Source organism: Medicago sativa, chromosome 5, assembly GCF_051527215.1.
Source record: "Medicago sativa cultivar Bolivia chromosome 5, Bolivia_mono, whole genome shotgun sequence".
Classification (NCBI taxonomy): domain Eukaryota; kingdom Viridiplantae; phylum Streptophyta; class Magnoliopsida; order Fabales; family Fabaceae; genus Medicago; species Medicago sativa.
In genome coordinates this window covers 74,160,547-74,183,686 of record NC_140753.1, presented here as the reverse complement: position 1 = coordinate 74,183,686, position 23,140 = coordinate 74,160,547, and the positions used below count along the sequence as shown (strand labels likewise).

Below are 23,140 nucleotides of genomic sequence, written 5' to 3'. Positions count from 1 at the left end.
CCTCTCCACATTTTTGTGCTAGTTTTTATTCCAAAGGGCTTAATAATGCTAGCACCAACTTCTTAAAGAGTAACCCTGGTTTGAAATTTGAATTTCTATCAGGCCTATGTTTTACAAGAGAGAAAATGTCTTCTGGAGCTAGTTGATCCAGATATGTGTTCAGAATATTCAACTGAGGAAGTTATTGTAATTCTAAATGTCACTCTCTTGTGTACTTAAGCATCTCCTACATTTAGGCCAACAGTGAGCCAAGTTGTAAGAATGCTTGAAGGTTGGACCAACATTCAGGATCTCCTTTCGGATTCGGGGTATTCGGCCGCTGGTTCAAGTTCCAAACATAAGAGTATAAGGAGTCACTTATGGGAGAATCCAAGCAGACCATAGAGCATGTCAGTACCTATTGTTAATACTGATTCCTCTTGTTCACATGTTGCAACAGAAGAGTAACTGTCCTATAAAAATTAACTCAGCTGGATCAGACAAATGAAGATAGTTTCTTAACATGTATTCATTACAAAAACTTGTGATGAACTTCATACAGAAATAAAAAAAGAGAAATTAATATGAAGAGTTATATCTCATCAGTGATGGATTCATTGCATCCTAACACATTCACACATAGTCATATATATCGACATATTGCTGTTTTTAATAAAAATATTAAAAGAATAGATTATTCTTGTTACATATTAAACTCAGTCTAAATGAAACACCAAAAAAAAAAAAAAAAAAAAATCACCATACTTTATCTATCTCATGCACCCAACTTTGGGGGCAAAAGAGAAAATGCTCACGCAGGTAAACTGAATATTATATTTACTGCTTTAACACAACAAATGAAATCAATTATACATATTACTACCCATGAGATATTGAAACTATGTCTATTAGTAATTCTTTTGGCAGTTTTAACAAAAGAGACTTCAAAAGTATAACTATTGATGACAAATCCACCAGCATCATTCTTCCATTAGGTTATTGAAGGGATTGGAACCGCAATTGCATTGTTTCTGCAGAAACAGACGCCCCTTGCATCATCCTGATTATAGCATAATTAACTTGTGATAATAAAAAACCATAACTTGAGATAAGAAAATATCTTATAAATATTTTCTTCTTATGCATTCTGAAGAATAATACCTTGTTATCTTAGTCCATATAGGCTACATCCTAGATCCAGCAAGTCGCCTCTTTGAGGCATTTGATATGGTCACTTGACCAAGCTTGTCAGCATCACTTGAGACTATCCTTTGCTTGATTGGCGTATAATTCCGTAACCATTCTCCGATATAAACCTAAAACAGAATGTACATTCAAATCGACTTAATAAATTGGACAATGATTGTGATGTTTTTAACCAGAGAAATTATTTAAAGAAAGGAAATTACCTGTTGAGGTCTCATAATCTTTGTATCAGGATCATCCAATGACTCCCTCCAATGTGACAAGTACCCAGCCATTCGAGGGATAGCAAATAAAACTGTGAAATACTCGGGTGGAAAACCCATGGCCCTGATTGCATAAATTTATTACCTCAAGCATTGTATGATATTCTTGGGGAAGCAACATATTCTATCTTTCCTAGACACAGTAACTAGATGAAATCATAGGTTACCTATAAATTAATCCAGAGTAGAAGTCAACATTTGGATAAAGCTTCCTCTTGATGAAATATTCATCAGATAGTGCGACCTTCTCCAAAGCAACTGCAACCTGAATAATCAAATAATTGCATGGCGAAGTTAGAATTTCTAAAATTCAAACTTCATTATACTGAACCATATCGGCACTAATATATAAACTGGATAAACACCTCAATAAGAGGATCCCGGCCAACAATGGAAAACACTTCCTCTGTCAGTTTTTTTAAGACCTTTGCCCTGGGATCATAGTTTTTGTAAACTCGGTGTCCAAAACCAGAGAGCTTTCGTTTCCTGGAGAAAAATACAGGACAAGAAAGTCAAATAAAACTATCATTTTTGGGAAGAACCCCCCAAAAGAGGCAACAAGAGCAACGAATCATGATGTCCATAACAAATCGAGAAAAAGTAGTAGACCCAATTAACAAAAAGAAAGTAACAGCTACCTGGTTTTGACACCTTCAATGAATTCTGGAATGTTCTCAACAGTTCTGATTTCACTTAGCATTTTGAGGACAGCCTACAGAATCAAAGGTCATATTAGCATGCTAAAATGTTAAATAACACTATTGTTTATTGTGCTTGTGTTTACTCACTACATTAGAACAAGAAATAAATAAAAGATCATAACAGATTTATTAACAACTTATAGTCACCTCATTAGCTCCACCATGAAGAGGTCCATATAGAGCTCCAACAGCCCCGGCAATAGCTGTATATACATCCACACCACTGAAACAAGATAACAGTTAAGTAATACTCGACCGATTACTTTATGTTGAGTAGTATTGTAGTAAAATGAATACCTTGATGCAAGGTGTCGGACAGCAGATGTAGAACAATTCATTTCATGTTCTGCGTGCAGGATGAAGATAATGTCTAGTGCACGAGTTAGCTGAGGATTGGGTTTATATGACCGGTTGCCTCTGAAAGCACGCACAATAAAGATTTTGACATCTAAGATCAAATTATAGTTCCTTCGGGAAAAAAGAAACATTATAATCAGACCTAAAAGAACCATAAAACATACAAAGAATCAAGCATGTATAAGAAGTTCTCTGTGTAAGATAGTTGGTTGGATGGAAGCACAGGAGGCCTTCCTGCCATTCTAAGATAAACTGCAGCAGCAATCGTTGTAATCTGCAGTAAAAAATAGTATGTTACAATAAAGCAGTGGAATAAGTGCAAGAAAATTCCAAATATACAAGCTGTAAAACAAGTGGAAGAAGCATTCAAAGTAACTTGTATATAAAAGAGACAGAGGGATGAAAGGATTAAAAGCACTGAGTAATCACACCTTTCCAATAATCCGAGCTATTTGTTTGTCTCTCACTTCCTTTGAGTTGTAAATATCAAGACCCTGCAATAAATTATAAGAAAATTTAGATGAATGAAACTCAGCTGAAAATTAGATGACAGTACCATATAATTGCATGATATGCAGTAACAGTTCAAAGATTAGTAACTTGATGGAAGCTTTTCTTTACTTACTTGGAGAGCAGGATTTGCATCGGGATGAAAGACAGAAAGAGCACTTATGGCATTCACAAGGACACCCATAGGATGTGCATCATGAGGCATAGATTGTATGATATCCTACAAAATAAAATTAAGATGAATACAAAAGAACCCTGTAAATGGTTGCAAATGAAATTCCTAAGCATACATCTATAAAAATACAAACCAGTTAGAAAATTAGTAAGTGATATTTTAATAAATGAATTATAGTTCTAAAACTACTTTAAGTCAGCCAAATTTTGCTTCAACCAGAAGAAAAAGAGAGAGAAAAAATGTAACTCTGAATATAGATTCTTCTAGAAAACCCCATAAGAAAAATTATTACACCTCATAAAAATATTGCTATCAAAGATCCACTACATTCCTACGACAATATGAAATTTCAAGCTGTATAGTAATACAATCAGTGGAAGTTGTTTATAAATCTAAAAGCTGTTGATGCCTGAAGCAAAAATGCTATGATTTGGCAGATAGGATTTTCCAACCACAAAACCGATGAGACTGTGAGGGTTACTAGATATAGCAAAAAAAAAAAAACTCACCAAAACTCCTTGTGGAACAGCTGAATGCTGAGATATAGCAAAATTCCATTCAGCTAACTGACTTTCGGTGGGTAAACTTCCATACACTTGGAAAAAAGAGAAGTTTAAGTTAAAGACATTTTAAATAAGCTGCTTGGCAAGCACTTACAAAAGAAACAAAATATAACAAAAGAATCTTATAATAACTACTATGACTCTGGGTTTTTTAAACAACTTCTTGTATAAATTGAATTTAGCTTCGTATGTCTCCGTTTTTTAAAAACTCTCTCGATTAATTTATTCATAAAAATCTATAAGCTTTGTAAGGGCTTTTGAGTGAGTGAATAACTATAAAATGTCTTATCTGTTTAAGTGAATTATTAGTGTAAATGTCTTATCTACTCTTCAATAAACAAAATCTTATACACGCACACTGGCAGTGAAAAACAGTACTCACTAATGAGATAAGACACTTCCATAAAAGTGCTTTTCTCTGCCAACTCCTCAATTGGGTAGCCTCTGTATCTAAGAATCCCTTCATCACCGTCAATATAACTAATTGTTGATCTAACAGGAGCTGTGTTTAAATAGCCAGGATCATATAACTTGAGTCCCTTGTCATTTTTACCAGTCGATATCTGCAGATAGACAAAAAGTTAGAGAACACCACACAAGGCCACAGGTACAACACAATTAATTATTAAAAGAATAAAATAGGGATGTTTGGATTTGTTTATTTAAACTTATCTACAAGCATAATAATCACTTAAACTTATCTACATGCATAATAATTACTTATGACGCTACTTGACAGAGTTTATGAATATGGCTTATGACATGTCTATAAACTGTTTTCAACTTATTTCCATAAGCTTTTCAAACTTGCTTCTGAAAACAACCTATAGCTTACATGAACGCAATTTGATTTGCTTTTATCTTCTATAATAGAAACAGTCTGTATATAGACCCTGTTCTGATAAACAACTTATTTGCAACCTATAGCACAAGCACATACAGTAAGTGCTTATGTTTAAGCTATTTCAATACAAAAAGATAAAATAAAGTTGAATTGTTTTCGTATAAGCTTTAATCTGTTTTCATAAGCTATCTTTGATAACTTATGAAAGTAAGCTGAAAATAGTTTATGATTAATGTCAAAAGTTGTTTTCATAAGTTATCCTAAATGGTCTCACAAAACTTATATCAATCGACAAGTTGAAATAAGTCAATCCAAACAACCACTTATATAATAAGCGCTTATAACAGTTGTTTATCCAAACAAGGCATAATCAACAAGAATAAACAAATCACAATATATTGAAAAACTACCATAATGAACAAAAAGAAGAGCATTCAATAATAGGAAACTATAGAATTCCAAACAATTCAATAAAAAAATCGAGATACATTCAAAAAATGAAACTTTGATTAATGATCATGAAGAAACATAACGTAACTACCTTCTTGAGATCAGTGGCTTTGACAGTGCCATCTGGAGAAACTTGAACTTGGTATTTCTTGCCGGTTCTCTCATCAACAATGGTTAAGGTGCCATTGAGGTTGGCCAGCGGTGATTGAGCTAAGACAGGGTGAAGGATGAGGAGGTGATCGGTGGATTGCTCGTTGCCGGAGGGGAGAAGGTGAGCTGAGAGGGTGGCTAAACGAGCAAGGGAGAGTACCGCTGGTGGTTGTGAATCTGTTGACATTTTCTTTGTTTTGCAGAGGAGATGGAATTGGATGGATTGAGATTGAGATTGACAAGAGTTTGAAGAGATAGAGATATATATATATATGGATATTGGCACGCAAAATTATGAAAAGGAATAAACTACTACTACTACATGGGCATGCATGTCGGTCCACGTAACTTAACCTAGGGCTGAGCATCGGACGGGTTCGGCCGGATTCGGTCCAAAAAGTGCTCAACCACATGAAACCGAGGAGACTAAAACTTCACCCATTTCCGACCATTTCTTCCAGCGGTTTGTGCGGGTGACGGGTTGGACGGACGGCGGGTTGGACGGGTGGTTATATTCGGTTTGTGGCGGAGCTGAACAGAACAATTTGAGAAGAGGATCCTTTTTTATGTATGCATCAATAACTCAAAAGAGCTCAAATAAGAAGAGGAACTGTGAGTAAAGGAAAGGAAGCAAACAAATAGAAACAACAAAGACTTCACCATGATGAATCAAGACCGCAAAATATACTTCTTCTTCTTCTTGAAGGTGGTGTTCGATTATCATTCATTTAGACACATTAAAATAATTTTGGATAGAAGAAGGGTATCTAATAAGTAACTGCAATAGGCAAGCAAATGTTAAAATATAAGGATTGAGAAATGTTCATCATTTTTATTACCATTTTTAATAATATAATTATAATAATATTGGAAGACCAATAAAGTGAGAACGTGCACCACTGCAGCTTTTGTCTAGATAGCCTTAATTCAAGGAATGCTTTTTATTGAGAAATGTGTATAAGTAATAGTATATAATTAATAATGTTATGTTTCAAACAAGACAAACCAGGCGTGTTGGAACTATAATTGACTAATTGAGGTAGCCTTTTATACATAGAGTGCTAGTTGTGCATGTATAAATCCTACCTTCTCCTTTTATCGGTCGGTTATGGTTATCGATGGATGATAAATTACAAAACCGAAATCGACCATTGTTATCTATGTCAACCCTATTTTCCTTGTTTTTTAACCCGTGGCCCGAACCGACCCACCCGAATGTTCATTATTTTTATCGGTTTATTCGGTTTTCGGTCGGGTAGAGAAATGTTGCTCAGTCCTAACTTAACACCTTCATAATTCATATGGATTTGGTAAGCTAAAAGTATCTCCGTCCATATATATAAAATTATTTTGCTAAAATCACGGAAATTAAGAAAGTGGATATTTGTATTAAAGTTATTTGTTTTTTTTTGAGAGATTATTAAAGTTAAAGTTATTTGTTATCACTATTATTTTTACAATTTTATCCTTAAAAGAGAGTTAGTTTATGTTTTTCATATGCTATTTATTGCTTATTGAAGAAAAAGATGCATAATAAATATGGACATGCATGTAAAGAAATAATTAATCTAGTTAGAAATAGCAAATGGGTCTTATAAAAAGAGACAAAAAAATTCTCGAAAAGGTCTTATAATTATGGACGGAGGTAGTGCACAAGATCAATAGTTTTAATTTTGCTTTCTCTTATCTTAAATATTATTAAAAGTTTGTTAAAGAAAATTGATGTAAACTATTTTATTACATACTCCCTCTGTTTCATAATACTTGTCCATTTTAGAGAATAATTTTGTTTCACAATACTTGTCTCTTTCAAGTTTCAATACATAATTAATTATTGTCTTGTCAATAATTCTCTTACATATTTATTGTAGAAAGAGAAAAAATAGAATAAAATAATAAATGGTTAAGGGTATTATAGAAAACATACACATAATTTCACCAAAAATAACAAAATTTATTTGGTTTCTTGGTTACTACAATTTCTCCAAAATGGACATGTATTTTGAAACGGAGTGAGTACTTTTTAGGCATTATACTACATATTTATTAAATTAGATATGAATATTTTTATTATTGATATGACTCGTGAAATCAAATGACCAAAATCAATAATGCATATTTTTATATATTTTATAATTATGTTTTTGTTGGGAAAAAATCCTATTTTTTCATTCATAAAATTCATTGATTACTTAAAAGTATATGCTATTGTTTCTCAATCTCAATTATCAATGACTTGAAAGAATTATTGGCAGTCATTTCTTTTTTTATATAAAAAAATCTTTTACTCTATATTATTATTTTTTGTGATTGAATATATTTGATAGTTCTCTAGTTTTTTTAAATTTTTTATGAGGTCATGAAAGAAAAAAAAAATTATCAAACTTAAATGCTTAAGAATGAATAATTGAAGAGAAGCTAACTTTGATTCATTGATTAAATAATTTTTGTTAAAATTTTGTTTACATCTCTATCAAATTTCGGATTAGTACATTCCTCCAAAACTTATAGAGTTAAAACAAAAAAGAACAAACAGTTAATTTAGTCCGTAAAAGAACACTCTGTTAATAGACTAGTTTATCTTATTAAAAAAAAAATATTCTCACATTAAATTAATCATTAAACCATTAAAATCAACTAGAATGTCTCTATAGTTTTTTAATTGATTTTACTATTTCACCCTTCTTAATGAGACCCTTTAATTTTTCATCCAATTAAATAAAGAGGATTTTAAGTTTTTTTATTTTTGGACAAGAAAGAGGATTTAAATAATTATTAGGGTTATCATAATCATATCATATACAGTATACTGTATGAACAATTGAGTCTTCAAAGAAAACAGAATCAACGAGTGTGAGAAAGAAAAAAAAAAGATGAGCAAGGATGAAGACGACGACGAGTACGAGCAGCAAGCAGTTTTGGAACAAGTCTTCGGACACTCGTCTTCCTCCTCCTCCGACGATTCATCCGACGATGAGCATTATAGAGCAGCAGTGTTGGAAGAAGTCTTCGGCCACTCCTCTTCCGATTCCTCCTCCGATTCAGATTCCGATAACTGCTATTCGAATCTAAAGAAATGGGAACCCATAGAAAAAGTAAAAGGGTTATGGATAGTAAGAAACTTCCTATCAACCCACAAACAATCCCGTTTACTCTCATCAATCGCATCGGAAAATTGGTTCACACAACCATCAATCAATCAATCAATGCGATTCGGTCATCAAAATCTTCCTCGTTGGGCAATCAAACTCTCTCATTCAATTTGCAGATCATGTTCTTCTTCGCCTTCCCCTTTTCTGCAAAATCTTTCAATGAGGTATCCATTTTTCGATCAAATGATAACGAATGTTTATCAACCAGGCGAAGGAATTTGTGCGCATGTTGATTTGTTAAAGTTTGAAGATGGAATTGCGATAGTTTCGTTGGAATCTTCTTGTGTTATGGATTTTACATTGGGTGATGAAACTGTTCCGGTTTTGCTTGAACCGGGTTCGTTGGTGATGATGTATGGTGAGGCTAGGTATGTTTGGAAGCATGAGATTAATAGGAAAGATGGGTTTCATCAATCTTGGAAGGGTGAATTGTTGGATCAAACTACAAGGACTTCTCTTACTCTCAGGAAACTCTGTTCCTCTCCATCAATCTAAAATCAACTTTTTTTTTTCTTTCTCTTTTCAATTTTAATAATCAAATTAGTTGAATGTGTAGTTTTAGATGAAGCAAGAGTTTTTATGCCATTAGAATGTATAATTCTTGTGATTTTTTAGAAATGTGGAATGAGTAAAAGTTGTCACCTTTTCAGGTTAAAAATCACCTGGATCGTTTTTTCCCTCGAGAAAAAGTTTGATTGTTTAATTTATTTTCCACTAATATACATTTATTGATGTCATTTCAAGTGGTATTTAATTAAAGAAAATGCTAACTGGGCAATGGTTAAGAAAACAAATATATTAACTTCTATTAATAAGAGTATTTTAGTAATTGAAATTGGTTTTATCATTGAAAACAACATTAACTAATTATTTTAAGTGTGCAAAGTTCAAATAAGACCCCTAAAATGAGAAGGGGGTGACTTTTATTTCTTTTAACCAATATTTTTTTTGTTAATTCTTTGGTAGAATTTGGCAGAGAAAGGCAAAAGACAATAACAAAATATCAGGTTCTCACAAACGAGAAGCCTGAACAATAAGCAAGAATTAAAATGCTAATAACTTGAGGAGAATTGTCAGAAAATCATCATCAGTAGCACCAAACTTGGTCATGAAATCGGCATAGCAGTTGCCTTTCCTAAGGGTGTGAATTAGCTAGCAGCATATCCTTCATAACTTGAATAATGGTAGCATACTTGTTAAACTCTGAAGTTGCATTTTTAACAAGATTGACACAAAACAGACAACACAAAATCAGTGTAACACAACGTGGGTGAACCCCTGCTCCAGGCTGGATAAAGACCTTGCAGAATAGCAGGCAATTCAGCTTTCACGACATCTGATTTCCCAATGTATCTAGAGAAACTAGCAATCCATGTCCAAGTTCCCTTCAGTATTTTGTTCTGATGTGTTTAGTCTCAATAAACAGTTTCAGTATTTATTCAGCATTCAGGACAAATTTAAAATCATCTTACAAATAAATAAATAAATATAAAGTGAAAGTTCTAAGTGTAATATTTTTTTTTATCTATCCTATTCTATTCAGTGTTGTTTGTTTTAGTGCCCATGGCAATGAAATTGACGCTTATATCGTCTGATAACGACCATCTTCCTGTCACTGGGTTATACGCGAATCCCGCCATCTCCTCCACCTGTGCACAACCAGAAACATGATAAGAAAAAAAAATCAAAATGAAAAGGGTCTTATTTATGGATTAATGGGTGTTGCTTACATTGATACCGGCACGTTGCAGGATCAGAACTAGTTCCTCTGGAGTAAGAAATTTGGACCACTCATGAGTGCCAGTTGGAAGCTGCCATGTTTCAAATATATGTCACATTGATGGCCACTTTCTCATAACAATTGAAACTGTAATGCTTCATCATGTACTCTTTCTGTTGATATTTTATTGATGATGTATAACCTTCTTTGTTATGAACTTATGATGATTACCACCCCAATATTTTTTAATATAACGAGGAAATTTTAAGAATAAAACAAAGGAATGAGCTTGAGAAATATAAAATACCCAGCGTAGGATGTATTCTGCAGCCACAATGGCGGTTGCATAGGCTCTCATTGAACGATTAATCGTCGATATGATGGTAGCTCCATCTGGAATCGTTAATGCTGCTAGAGATTTACAGAACTCTGCAGGTTCTGCAACGTGCTCGATCACCTGGAAAAATTCAAGGAAAACCATGTGGATTGATAACAAAATTCAAAGCATTTTATCTTCCAAAAATGGATAATGATCAATCATTACAATATCTAAACCATATTTAGAACCAGCCTCTATTTGAGTTATTCTATACAAGGAGGTCAACTCAAACATGCATATCAGTGATGCAGCAGTAATTATACACATCTATGAACCTGCAAATTATATATAGGTGCGTGTGTGCATTATATATTTGAGCAGTACCAAAACAAGATACACTTCAAATCCAATGCTTGTTGTGAACTTAGGTATTATTTTGTCGAGTACTGGGTACTACAATCTAAGATTTTACACTACATTATGTGACAAAACCCAGGTTCATTATGTGACCCAATGTGTGAGAACACAACCAGAGGAAATGAGCAGATAGAGTACCTCCAAGGCCATGACTGCATCAAATTTTCGTCCTTCTTCAACTAGCTTCTCTGATCAGTCATTTTGAAAAACTATTATAAATTGCGAGTAAAAAAATACAATACATAATAACCTAAAACAGAAGGATAACTATAAATATACCAGATGAATGTAATCTACTTCTACAAATGATATCCAAAGCAATAACCAGCATTTAATTTTTACACGAGGCACGAGTGTTTAAATTTCAACAAGCATGCTGCGTAATTGCCAAGAACAAAATTGGAAGAATATCACAAGTGAAAAAAAAAAAGAAAAGTTCCAAGCATAGGAAGGAAGGAAGGAAGGAATGACTATCTTTTGAATTGGAAATTTATTATCCCATTTGGGCAGCGGTTTCATATGCAGAAGTATCACCTTGTTAGATGAGAACTGCTGAGGGATAGAGAGTTATTTCGTCAATTTAAGACCCTACTAGGACAATTAAGATCAAAGTACAAAAAAAGGTTTTCCAAAAAGTTAACATTCGGTTTTTGATTTCTCCACAGCCAAAGATTGATTCTAAGCTAAGATACATAACATAAATTGGCTATTAATTGCAAGTTGTAACAAGAAATAAAGACCCAGAACCACAAAAGCTAATACCAACTACCGAGTGAAAAATAATTTGTAACAAATATTTTTTTCTGCCAAAGCATCTTAAGTTCAGAACTTTCTCAATCTCTAAACTATCCAGCAAAGAACTGCAACCCGTGTAAAGACTACTTCAAAATTTAGTAGGAAACGTAGGGCATGCAATTATAATCATGAGTGGGATAGATTCCAAATGGAAACAGGTTTAAAGCATGCACACCATGGATATGAAACAAAAGTGTACAAGAATGTTTGTCCCACACAATTGAGATTTGCATACGTACCAGCTGTTGTGCAACAAAACTCAATAGTTGAAGTAGTTGGATCCGATTCCTGTGGACAGGCAACAGTAAGTGGTTCAGCTAATATTGAAGATATAATTTACCAAGTTTACCTAATACTAATGGATAGTAATAGTAAAAGGGAAATGCTAACTTGTGCCCTTGGAGCATAAGTTAAGAAGCCAAATGTAGAAGTTTTTTATTGGAAATTGTGCATTCGATGTCGTAGAAGTTTCAAAAGTTATCTTTTCAATATAAAACTTGTGTTTTAAATCTATTTTAAGCTCCTTAACTTGTGCCCTAAGGGCACAAGTTAGCATGACCCAACATAACGGCAATCTAATCAATTTGAGAGGACTATTCATTCAGACAATTTTCAAACTAGAAACAACCATTGCAAAAAATCAATAGTCAAACTTATACACTAAGCATACAGCATGAAGTCGGGCAATGTTGATATTCTTTTCCACAGCATCAACACCTGTCACAGTAGCTCCCATCCGAGCTAATGGCTGAAGAACAAAAGAGATGTATAAGTAAAAATAACAAAATAAAATAGCATTCTTTTGATGTTAAACACACAAAATTTAACACACTGCAAAAAAGAGACGGGAGAATACATACTGCTTAAAGAATTTAGGTTTCCACTTGTCTAGCTAACAAACATAGTTGACTCTCAACCCATCATAAAGTTACAGATTTCCATGAGGATAAAAAATAATACAGTAATACAATTTTATATTTCCACATTTCCAGCCAATATAGCCTTTGAACACACCCCTCCCCAAAGTTAATAACAGGCTAGTAGATAAAAAAGAAAATGTCTTTCACAAACAAGGAAAGGGATAAAATGTATACCTCGGAAAGAATTCCACCTCCACAGCCCACATCAACAATTTTAAGTCCTTCAAGGGGTTTAGCACTGTAGGGGTCCTTCCTGAGACGAGGGACATTTAATTATTGTCCTAATATACCCCAAAGAAACAATACAAATATATAAAAGAACCTATAATTATTGTCCGTTATTTTAAGCCATCATTTCCACCATAAAACGCCATGGAACTGCCATCCTTCAAAAGTTGGCCATAGCAGTTGGCAAAAAATCCTCGTTAGCCCCTATTTGATAACACCTATTATTATCTATGATAGCTTTTTTCCTTTTGTTTTTCTCTCTTGTTTCCTCATTCGGGTTACATCAAAAAGAAAAGCTTTTGCTGACGAATGTTTCAAAAGAGTCGTCTCACATGATTAAATTGGATTCTAGAAGTTTACTTATATCACTTGCTTATTGTTGGCACTAAACCAGATTTTTAGCCTTGTATTTGTATTGCAAATATTGAGTACTGGGGATTCAATAAGTTATAACATCTATTCTACACACATGGCAATACTATCTCAGACAGCATAGCCAGTTTGGTGCTTAAAGGCAACACAATCATCATAGTGGTTTTGGTATCTAAGCTTCTAACCCAGCACAGCCAGATTATGTCTTATAATTTGCTAAATTCCACAAGTAAAACAATGAAATTAAAGCACAGTACACATCTTACAACATTCTATCATATTCAAAATAGAGGTACCAACTGCAAGGGACAATAAATGAATTGGAAAAACTAACAGTTATATTGGAAAACAGAAACATATAAGAGGTTGCTTACTTGAAATGTCGACACAAAGCAGAACGAATGAAAGCAAGTCTTGTTGGATTCATCACATGCAATGGTTTAAAAGGCCCTTCAGAATCCCACCTATTATACATACATACATCAATTAAAGAGCAAATACAAAAAATTATCATCCATATTTTCTTACTATAACAACCTCTAATGGTCTGTTTAGATTGACTTATTTGAGTCTTATGAAACTGTTTGAGAACTTATGAAAACAGCTTATGATATGTTCATAAGCTGCTTTCATCAGAGCTTATTAGTACCAGTTCTCTAAGATAGCTTATTAAAACAGCTTACACAGAAATAATTTAACTTTATTTTATCTTTTGTGATACAAATAGCTTATTTATAAGCGCTTATTTTATGCTATAAGATGCAAATTAAGCTATTTATCCAAACAGGGCCTAAATCCACAGCCTTTCAAATTCTTATGTTCCTGACTAAGCAATATTAGAAAAGACAGTAACTTTCATAATCTTTCAAAAATTTGTTTTTTTTTTTATTAGAATCAGAATGAGAAAGAGGAGAATTGAAAGGCGTTACCAGGTTTCAGCAATGGCAGCGAACTTGGCGAGCTCATTGCGGTTCAAGGAAGAAGGAGGAGAAGGTTGTTGAACATGAGGAGTGGTGGGTTGTTGAGGCAATGAAGAATCGGAGAAGAATTTGGGGTTGTTGAAGAAGAGAGGGTGAAATCGATTGCGATGGTGGATTGTGATACCGTTGTTTAGGTTTCGGAGATGATTCAAGAGTTTCATGGTTCCACAGGAAAGTGCACTGCTTCTTCTCTTTCAGTGAGATGTGCGCGCAACGACACGAGATGAGATTGAACTATAGTGTTAAGGGAGTGTTTGGTTCTGCCGCTGAAAAAATTAAATTGGGGTGTTGATTAGTGAGCACGTCAGAGTGTTTGGTTTTCCTGAAAAAAAAATTAGCGTAGAGTAGAATGCCGACCAATGTTAAACAACTTAAACAAATAACTTCCAGACACAAGTTAAAAAGTTAAAGATATAATTATTTTTTTAAACTTGTTAGTTTAATTTTATAAAAGTTTGATAATTTATATTTTTTTTAATTCTTTAACTTGTGCCCTTAAGGCATAAGTTAGCATGACACATAACTTATTTATAAAAAATTGTGTAATTATTACTTGATCAAAAGTAAAAACTTAGTATTTTCAAGAAAAAATTTGTATTTATAGATTTCTTAATTAACTATTGCCCTACGACTACGAGTACGGTAAGACCCAAAATTAATTTTGAGAGTTAGTAATTGTTAAAAGTATGAGAAATAATCCAACCGATATTGTTCCTTCTTCAATAAAATCTACATTTCAATGTATAACTCTTTTATTTTGAGGTAACCAAATTAGCTGATTAAATACAAGATGACATATATTGGAAACTAGCAAATAGCAATTATTCCCGATTCCCTTGTTAAATGTTAATAGATGAGCCACAATGCTTGCTTGTGTCGTGATAAAACTTACCTTAAAGTTTGGTAATCTAAAAAGTGAAGTTTTACAATAATTTAGTATAGCTCCTAATTCGTATTTGGTATGGATTTTGTTGGATATGTTGTCAACCACTTGCTTACAATCAAGTTCTATGGACACCGCCGGTAAACCTCGATTTTCAAGCCAAATTATAGCCTCTTTTAGACTCCACGCTTCCGCTTCATGTGGTTGTGGAATTCCTTGAAACCAAACTGTTTTTGCTGCTGTGCACTCGCCGTTTTCTCACCCCAAACACATTCCTACAATGTAGCACCTTTGTTCCTTGAAAATGACAGCTGCATTACATTTAACCAGGGCCGGCCCATAGCCCGTCGAGGCTGGGCTATGGCACTGGGCCTCGAATTTTTTGGGGCCCAAAATACTTTTTTTTTGTTTTGAAGGACACTAAAATAATTGTTATATAGAAAGAAAGCGAAAATGTTTCAAACAATTCAATGTGCTTCAGTGGCGCGGATGTGTGGTTGTGAGTGAAGGGACCTCGGTTCAAGTCCTACCAAGGTATATATTTTTCTTTTTAGTGTCTTATTTATTTTTTTTGGGGCCCAAAATTAAATTTTTTGTACATCCCTCACTAGATTAAAACCGGGCCTACGAATTTGTTGAGACGGCCCTGCATTTAACCTCACTCAAAACTGGTTTTCTCCATCCAATAATGTTGTTGCTGATGTACCAAGTTGTTCTTATGCCACTGAACTCCATATGATGTTGTTTAGCACGTACATGTTGCCATTGATATATGTGCCAACCCAATTGAGATTGCAGGTCGTGTTTCCACATCATCCCATAGCTTCTCATTCCTACGCTTCTAGATACACCATAGTCATAGCAAACATGTACATTATCATGAGATTACAGATTAAGCAATTGGAAGAACAGATCCACGAAGCCATCAACTATTTCCAATTTATCCAGAATGAAATTCCACAACCTTGCATCAGCCCATACCTCCTCTACTTTGTTGAAACCGAAGAAAACATGCAAACCATTCTTGTAAGATCTCTCAGAATGAACACATCTATATGTGCATTAAACTCCTCTAGTGTGAAGTTTATCCCTTGTAGGGAGGTAGCTCCTCGCCGCGTGCCACAGAAAAAAAAAACTTATTTTTTGAGGGATTTTCATATTTCATATTTTCATCCGGTTACTAGAAGCTCATTAATCACTATTATTTATTAAACTTTCCATGATGTAGTGATTAGTCGACTTTACATTGTACTCCTCACTCCCTATGTGATGTAAATTTCCAGGAACACTTATCTTCAAATTGCCCATGAGTCAAGTAACCACTGCCATCCTTGTCTATGAGATTGGTATAATTTCAATAAAGTTTCTCTTATTATTGATTTCAAAAGGAAAAACAAAAAAAAAATAACAATTATTATTGCTTACACTACACAACAAGGATAATTTATATTAGTAGCAAGTAAATCGTCTGATCCTTCTACTAAATTTATAATATGACTTTGTTTAATGTGTACAATTAAATTCCTCTTTCGTTATGCACAAATTTGTTTCTAACATTTGATCCAATAGTAAAAGACTTATCGATCTAAATCCAATGGTGGAAACAAGTTTGTGTATAGTGCAAAACATGTCTCACTTGCACACCATAGAATTAGTCTTATAATATATCTAGAGGTTTAAATCTTTCGGGTGCCCTGGTGAACCATTTTTAGAAGGTCGCCATATACGGACCCAACAATTATACTCAGTTTGAGAATGATTACATCATCTTTACTCAGGTTAAATTGTTTTGGTTACAACTCACATGTTAATTTGATACTGGTACTTTGCTATCTTGTATACAACGTCAAGCTTAAGAAGAAAGGTCGCTTATATTAACTTCAAACATAACACACAATAACATGGATTATTATTGATGAAAATATGAGACAATGCACAAGTACAAAACAAATGATAGCCACTGATACCAAACTGTGAAAGATCAAAATACAAGCCATCACCAGCCAATATAGGCTTATATAATTTCAAAACATGCAAATGTAACGAAAGGTTTCTAGTTGTGCTTAACTGTTTTTCCCCTAATTTGAATCTCTGTTTACTAGGTGACAGACTGCCCGAGAAAAAGAGTAAGTCATGATTGCAGAGCCAGTAATGCTCAATGAGTGTTTAGCAAGCTGTATGTAAGAATCAATCTCACCCTGGTTCATTGGTTCCCATGTCCAAGAAACATTACAGTGTTATCCTACAGAACAGCAAAAAAAATGAAAAATAAAATAGAGAAACATCACAGAAATTCATCAGGGAAATGTCAAGTTGCAGTTGAGTTATATATGCCAAAGAACCTCCCTTGTGGCTATCTTCACATAAATAGTCTATGTTGGTTTGTTTAAATTTTAAGGAAGGACAACAAAATTGTAAACATCCATTTACATTTGACAATGTATATGCAAACATGAGGACAACAAACTAGCAATATAGCTAGTGCACTCACATGTACTCCTTTTAACCGGAAAGGGCATCAAATTACTAAAGTCATTATTCTGATATAATGTCTGCCTTATTACCTCAAGAGGATGCAGTTTATAGAACTTAAAATCGTATGCCTATAGTTGTATTCAACATTTATTATTAACTATTAAGGCTAATGTCCATGATTGATTAGGTTGGCTCACTCTTCGCCTGGACAGCTGAAGAAGTATTATGAGAATGGTCCATAGCAGCATTCATACTTTTAGAGAGATGTGCCAGAAGAACCTTTGTTGGATCTTTTCTACAAGAGACAAAAAAGAAAAAGAAAAATGGTTCTTAGATTAAAATCAATGTTCAACTCATGCCATAAAGAAAAATCATGTGCAACAATGCATAAACCATCCACTCTACCTACCTGTTGTTCCACTTTTGTTGCTGCTGATCTAAGCAGTTGCTCCCCTACAATGTCTTTCATAAGTGGTATAATAGCATGCCTGGGTATTTCATCTCTCTAGAACAAATGACATGAAAATTGACAAAACAAAAAACTTAGTAATACGGCAAAGCCTTGCACCACAGACTTTAATAGTTTTTAGCACATAAGAGATGATAGTGAAACTGGTTTGAGAAACACACCTTATATTTGTCAGGTAAAGTTTGAAGTTCAACAGCTTTGCCTGCATCAAGATGGGGAATCAAGAAAGGGAGCATCAGGTCATAAGGCACCGATTTAGTAGAATTGATTTGGGTGCTGGGCTGTTCATTGACTGTGACCTGTAGATTGCTCATCTGCTATACTATAGATGGATTATGATGTGCAACACTACATAAAACATCTACTCCACATAACTCGGTTTTGACTTTTGCTGCTGCTGATAAAAGCATCTCCTTCCCCACAATGTGTTCCATAAGTGGAAAAAAAGTATACCTGGGTATTTCATCTCTAGAACAGATGACATCAAAATTGACAAAACAAAAAACTTAGTAATATGACAAAGCCTCGGACCAGATCATTTAATAGTTTGAGAAACACACCTTATATTTGCGAAATAAAATTTGAAGCTCAACGGCTTTGTCTGGGTCAAGATGGGGAATCGAGAAAGGGAACATCAGTCATATGGCAGCACCAGTGGTCTACTAGAATTGATTTTCAGGGGTCTAGGCGGTAGATTGCTCATTGGTTGCATTGTAGATGGGTCCATAGAAGCGCCGATGCTCTTTTAAACAAACTGCATTTGAGATATATTAACATAAAAGAAGCATCATAACATAAATGATGCCATGAACACATGTATTTGGTTATAGGCATGGATTATTTGGTTGTTCTACTAAAAAGTTTAGAATCACGTACATGATTAATAGAATTAAAATCATTTCATACCAAAGAAGATGGGATCCATAAATGATATAACCGATGCAATGTGATTCAGACCACAAATTGATTAAGCAGCTGACACACAATTGATTTCCATAATTCAAACTAATAATAGAAAAATGATTTACTTACGCCCAGCCCAGCTAGTAACTTACAATGGATCCCAGGAATTAATAATCTATAAAGCATGACATTATTATAGTATTTGAAACAAATTGAAATTGAGTGGGTAGTTTGGTGCATGAGGAGCATGAAGACCACAAATCAAAATCAAATGGCATACCATGAATGAATGACAAGTCCAATGCATGAAGATCAAAACCCACAATACCTAATCATTGATGTTTGTAGTGCTAACCATCCTTCCTTACTTTTGGTGAATCAAATCCTTGTTATCTTGCATTAGTTGGATTATGTCTCTTCAACTCACATATATCATGAAGTTAACCAAGTGGCGTATGTCTTTGCCAAGTATGGCTTGCGGATGCCTTTTTCGAATTCAAATTTTCATCTATGCTTTATTTGCCTTTGTGACTGATAGTGTTTTACCTTTTCCAACTGCTATTAGTTTTTTTTTTCTTTTTTTCCTTTTTGTGGTTTGGGTGGTTAGCTTCTTTTTTACATAAAAAATAAAAAGGCTTAAAGGGACCTGGGAAATATTACTCAGTTTGAGAATTATTAGATCATATACTCGCGGGTTAATTTGATACTGGTATTATGCTATCTGATATACAACATTAGTCTAAAGAAGAAGAGTCGCTTATATTAACACCAAACTTCAAATACAACACACAATAACCTGAATTATTGATGAAAATATGTGCAAGTGCACAAGTACAAAACAATACCAAACTGTGAAAGATCTAGATACAAGGCATCTTACTAATCAATATAAGCTTGTATATATAATTTAAAAACATGCTAATGTAACTAAATATTTGTACATAAGCTTCTATTTGTGCATAATTGCTTCTCCCCTAATTTGAATCTGTGTGGTGACGGGCCGCTCGAGAAGTAGAGTAACTTGTGATTGCAGAGCCTGTCATGCTCAGTGAGTGTTTAGCAAACCCAAAGCTCTTTCTTGTTATCAGCCAAATAGTATAGAAGAATCCAATCCACCCTGGTTCAAATTGATATCCATGTCCAAGGAACATTACAGTGTTAAAAAGATAAATTAAAAAGATAAATAAGAGTTTTATAGAAATTTATCAAGGAAATGTCAAGTTGCAGTTAGTTAGGTTATAGATGCCACATAACCTCCGTTGTGGCTGTCATCTTCACATAAATAGTCTATGGTGGTTTGTGGAAATTTTAAGGTAAGAACATCATTAGACAATGCTAGTCTGTGGGAACTGCTTTGGATTGGCAAGAATATCAATATTTGAGCAAGGGACAAACAACATTACAGTGCCCATGTTCATTGGGGGTTCATCACATGGTCTTATATAAGAATATGTACCAAGAACAAGTACAATTATACTCAAAATTGTAAATATCCATTTCCATTTGAAGATGTATATGCAAACAGGAGGACAACAAAGTAGCATTATTGCTACTAGTACACTCACATCATCTATACTGAAAAGGACAACAAACTACATAATGTCTGCCGTATTGCCAAATTTGTTTATATCTCTACGTGTATTAATCCTTGATTTCACACAAGTTATAAAAGTTTTCAAAACAATTTAGTAGCAAAAGAACATCAAACCCCATGCCCGATATCTGCGCAATAAAAGAGAAAAGGGTGAGGAAGCCAAAAAATGTTACCTGAGGTAATCAAAATAGCCACAATTGTCCAAAATGTAGTAACAGAGATCACAAATATGGCTATTGAGAGTGCTCCAATGTATATAGCAGTAGCACAAGCAAAGAAAAGAGCCAAGAACCCTCCAGCTGCAGCCAAAGATATCAGTAGCGATATGACAATGGCATTTATGGTCGCGGTCAGAAAGAAAAGCATAAATACAAGCAGTCCTGTTAGAGACACAAAAGAAACCGTCCCAACCTGCAGCAAAAAGGAAAAACAAACCTCAGCTATGATCAATCTCATAGTTAAAATAGAGACCAATCTCAAAAAAAAAAAACAACTAATTTCCAGAACTTGCAAACAAACATAGTTAAAATAGAGACCAGTCTCAAAAACAACGAATTTCCAGGAAAAAATTTAAACCAAGTGATGATCTAAAATAAACATCTAAACCGGAAATCATAATCTTGCATCCTTGGAAATCTAATGATTCTACCCTGCATGTGAACAAATCTATAAAAGCCCTCTCTAAGCACCATTCATGAATGAAATAAAACTTCTTATAAGTACTACTACTTAACTAGTTCCACAGATGAACCCAATCCAAGTCAAATGCATCCATACTTAAACACTCTCCTATTTGATTTGTTTTACAATTTATGTAGTTGATATATTATAGTCAATCATATAAATTATGTCTGATTTATAAGTAGTTAAGATTAAAGTCAAAAAAATTATAATTATATGAGAATTATGATTGATTGATGGATATAAAAACAAAACATCTACACTTACTTCTTTATATGAAATAAATCCAAGATTTAAAATAGAACATAATGAAAAACAATGAAATATTTATAATTTTAGTGAAAAAATTGCATTAAATAAACAAAACAGTAAATCAACATGACTGAATTAATTCATCTACAATTCATAATTATGTCTCCCTGCATAAATAAATATGAGTTATTATTTATTTAATGTAAATAATAAGTTTAATTTATGCAGGGAGTTATTGTGTCTAGTTCAAGTTAAAAAAATGAACTAGACACAATTCATCTACAAAATCAGAGATCAGAAAAAACAAAATCAATTCGAAAGAACTGAAATGATCTATAAATGGTTGAAGAATCTTCAAACTGTGAGAAAACTCGATTCGATTCAATCAAATCAACATCGCGTTATTGAATTATCCTTACAGAGATAACGAGGAGAGCACGGAGGGGGCTTCCACGGCGAGTCCATACGAGAACATCGTTGGCAGAGTTTCTAGAAGCTTCTGGAATGAGAGGAGCATTATCGGCGACGGAGTTTTTGATCCGGCGAAGTAAGGAAGTACCGTAAGCCGGGTCCGGGAAAAGGATGGTGGACGCGAGACGGTTGAGGACCTCCGGTAAAGTTTGTTTCACCGGTTTAGTATTTCTGCGCTTCAAGTTGTTTGTTTCTTCTTCTTCTTCGTGTTCCACGTGGACACCGTTGCCGTTGGAGTTGGAGTTTTCCGCCATTTTCAGTTGGAGTGATGAGTCAGCAAGAGAAATGAAGAAACTGTGTTAAGAAGTGAGATTATATTGATTTTGATGCTAATTATTACATCAAAGTGGGTCCTTGAATTTGATCTCATTTATTTTATTGGGAAAAGTAAGCACGTCGGCAGACATCTAAAGCCTATACCATCCACATGGACGGTTTCACTTACTTTTTTGTTTTTTCACACTCTTGACTAAGATATGTTCACTTACTCATTTCGGTCACTGTTATAAGTAAAATTTGACTTTTTAGATACATTAAATAATTAATGTATCCAGTCTATAATAAAGTTTAGGTACATTAATTATTCAATGTATCTAAAAAGTAAAATTTTGCTTATAATAGTGACCGGAGGGGGGAGTACACCCTCCGGTCACTAATATAAGCAAAAATTCAATTTTTAAATACATTCAATTAATGATGTATGTGGTCTTTATTATATGTCACATACATCATTAATTAAATGAATCTAAAAAGTGAATTTTTGCTTATATTAATGACTGGAAGGTGTACGTTTGTGGGGAGAAAGAAACCATAAATAAAAAAAGAAGAAATGATGAGAGAGAGGGAAATCATGTGAGAGATAGGAACATAAAAGGGCAGCAGGGAGTGCAGGAGAGAAAGTGCTGCAGATGAGGAACTGGATCCTCTCCTTCCATAATTCTCTCCTTCTCTCTCCTTCACTAAATCTTAACCATTAGATCGATCTCATGGTCAAAAATTTAAAAGTGAATAAAATTTAAAAAGAAAGTAATATTCCAATCCTTTCCCTTCCCTTCCCACCGACAGCTTTGTCAACACCACCAATTAGGACTGCACAGCAGCAGCAACCGACGGCGTGGTAGCAATGCAACGGCATCAACAAGATTAATGTAAATTACCAACGTCTCTTCAGTTTTCCCTTCCTTTCCTTTCATTTCTCACTGTTTCCTGAGAAAATCTCTCTTCAACCAACATCAAAGGTTTTTTCAATTAACAACTTTTTGTTTCTGATGGCATAAAGGCGGGCGGCACGGCGGCGGTTGACGAGTGGTT

At 34.0% G+C, this 23,140-nt stretch overlaps 4 protein-coding genes and 1 pseudogene across 6 annotated transcripts; 1 reads left to right on the top strand and 4 right to left on the bottom strand.

Annotated features, from left to right (window-relative positions):
- Positions 1-799: 799 nt before the first annotated feature.
- LOC146924915 (citrate synthase, glyoxysomal-like) lies at positions 800-6,005 on the bottom strand. 2 transcript variants are annotated; one of them, XM_085709869.1, is made up of 14 exons: positions 5,140-6,005; positions 4,137-4,317; positions 3,701-3,786; positions 3,132-3,236; positions 2,938-3,000; positions 2,671-2,780; positions 2,447-2,566; positions 2,297-2,372; positions 2,087-2,160; positions 1,814-1,934; positions 1,616-1,713; positions 1,389-1,512; positions 1,141-1,295; positions 800-1,039 (listed from the first exon to the last, which is right to left on the bottom strand). In XM_085709869.1, the coding sequence occupies exons 1-13, from the start codon at positions 5,383-5,385 to the stop codon at positions 1,164-1,166; spliced, it is 1,536 nt and encodes a 511-aa protein (XP_085565995.1). In that variant the 5' UTR covers positions 5,386-6,005; the 3' UTR covers positions 800-1,039; positions 1,141-1,163. The 2 variants fall into 2 exon arrangements, with proteins under 2 accessions (XP_085565995.1, XP_085565996.1); XM_085709870.1 differs by having other exon boundaries at positions 800-1,010.
- A 1,991-nt stretch (positions 6,006-7,996) lies between these two features.
- LOC146924914 (2-oxoglutarate (2OG) and Fe(II)-dependent oxygenase superfamily protein) lies at positions 7,997-9,053 on the top strand. Its single transcript, XM_085709872.1, has one exon. The coding sequence runs from the start codon at positions 8,072-8,074 to the stop codon at positions 8,843-8,845; it is 774 nt and encodes a 257-aa protein (XP_085565998.1). The 5' UTR covers positions 7,997-8,071; the 3' UTR covers positions 8,846-9,053.
- A 183-nt stretch (positions 9,054-9,236) lies between these two features.
- Positions 9,237-14,481, bottom strand: COQ3 (coenzyme Q 3). The gene is made up of 9 exons (XM_085709871.1): positions 14,051-14,481; positions 13,496-13,585; positions 12,696-12,774; positions 12,272-12,349; positions 11,841-11,889; positions 10,945-10,994; positions 10,378-10,527; positions 10,081-10,161; positions 9,237-9,999 (listed from the first exon to the last, which is right to left on the bottom strand). The coding sequence occupies exons 1-9, from the start codon at positions 14,260-14,262 to the stop codon at positions 9,886-9,888; spliced, it is 903 nt and encodes a 300-aa protein (XP_085565997.1). The 5' UTR covers positions 14,263-14,481; the 3' UTR covers positions 9,237-9,885.
- Positions 14,482-16,900: 2,419 nt separating this feature from the next.
- LOC146924912 (transcription initiation factor TFIID subunit 4b-like) lies at positions 16,901-18,655 on the bottom strand (annotated as a pseudogene). The gene is made up of 4 exons (XR_015011205.1): positions 18,489-18,655; positions 18,090-18,242; positions 17,869-17,964; positions 16,901-17,754 (listed from the first exon to the last, which is right to left on the bottom strand). The product of XR_015011205.1 is annotated as a transcription initiation factor TFIID subunit 4b-like (transcript).
- Positions 18,656-19,571: 916 nt separating this feature from the next.
- LOC146924911 (uncharacterized) lies at positions 19,572-22,116 on the bottom strand. The gene is made up of 3 exons (XM_085709866.1): positions 21,778-22,116; positions 20,599-20,836; positions 19,572-19,948 (listed from the first exon to the last, which is right to left on the bottom strand). Exons 1-3 carry the CDS (start codon positions 22,081-22,083, stop codon positions 19,806-19,808), a joined length of 687 nt encoding a protein of 228 aa, XP_085565992.1. The 5' UTR covers positions 22,084-22,116; the 3' UTR covers positions 19,572-19,805.
- Positions 22,117-23,140: the final 1,024 nt, after the last annotated feature.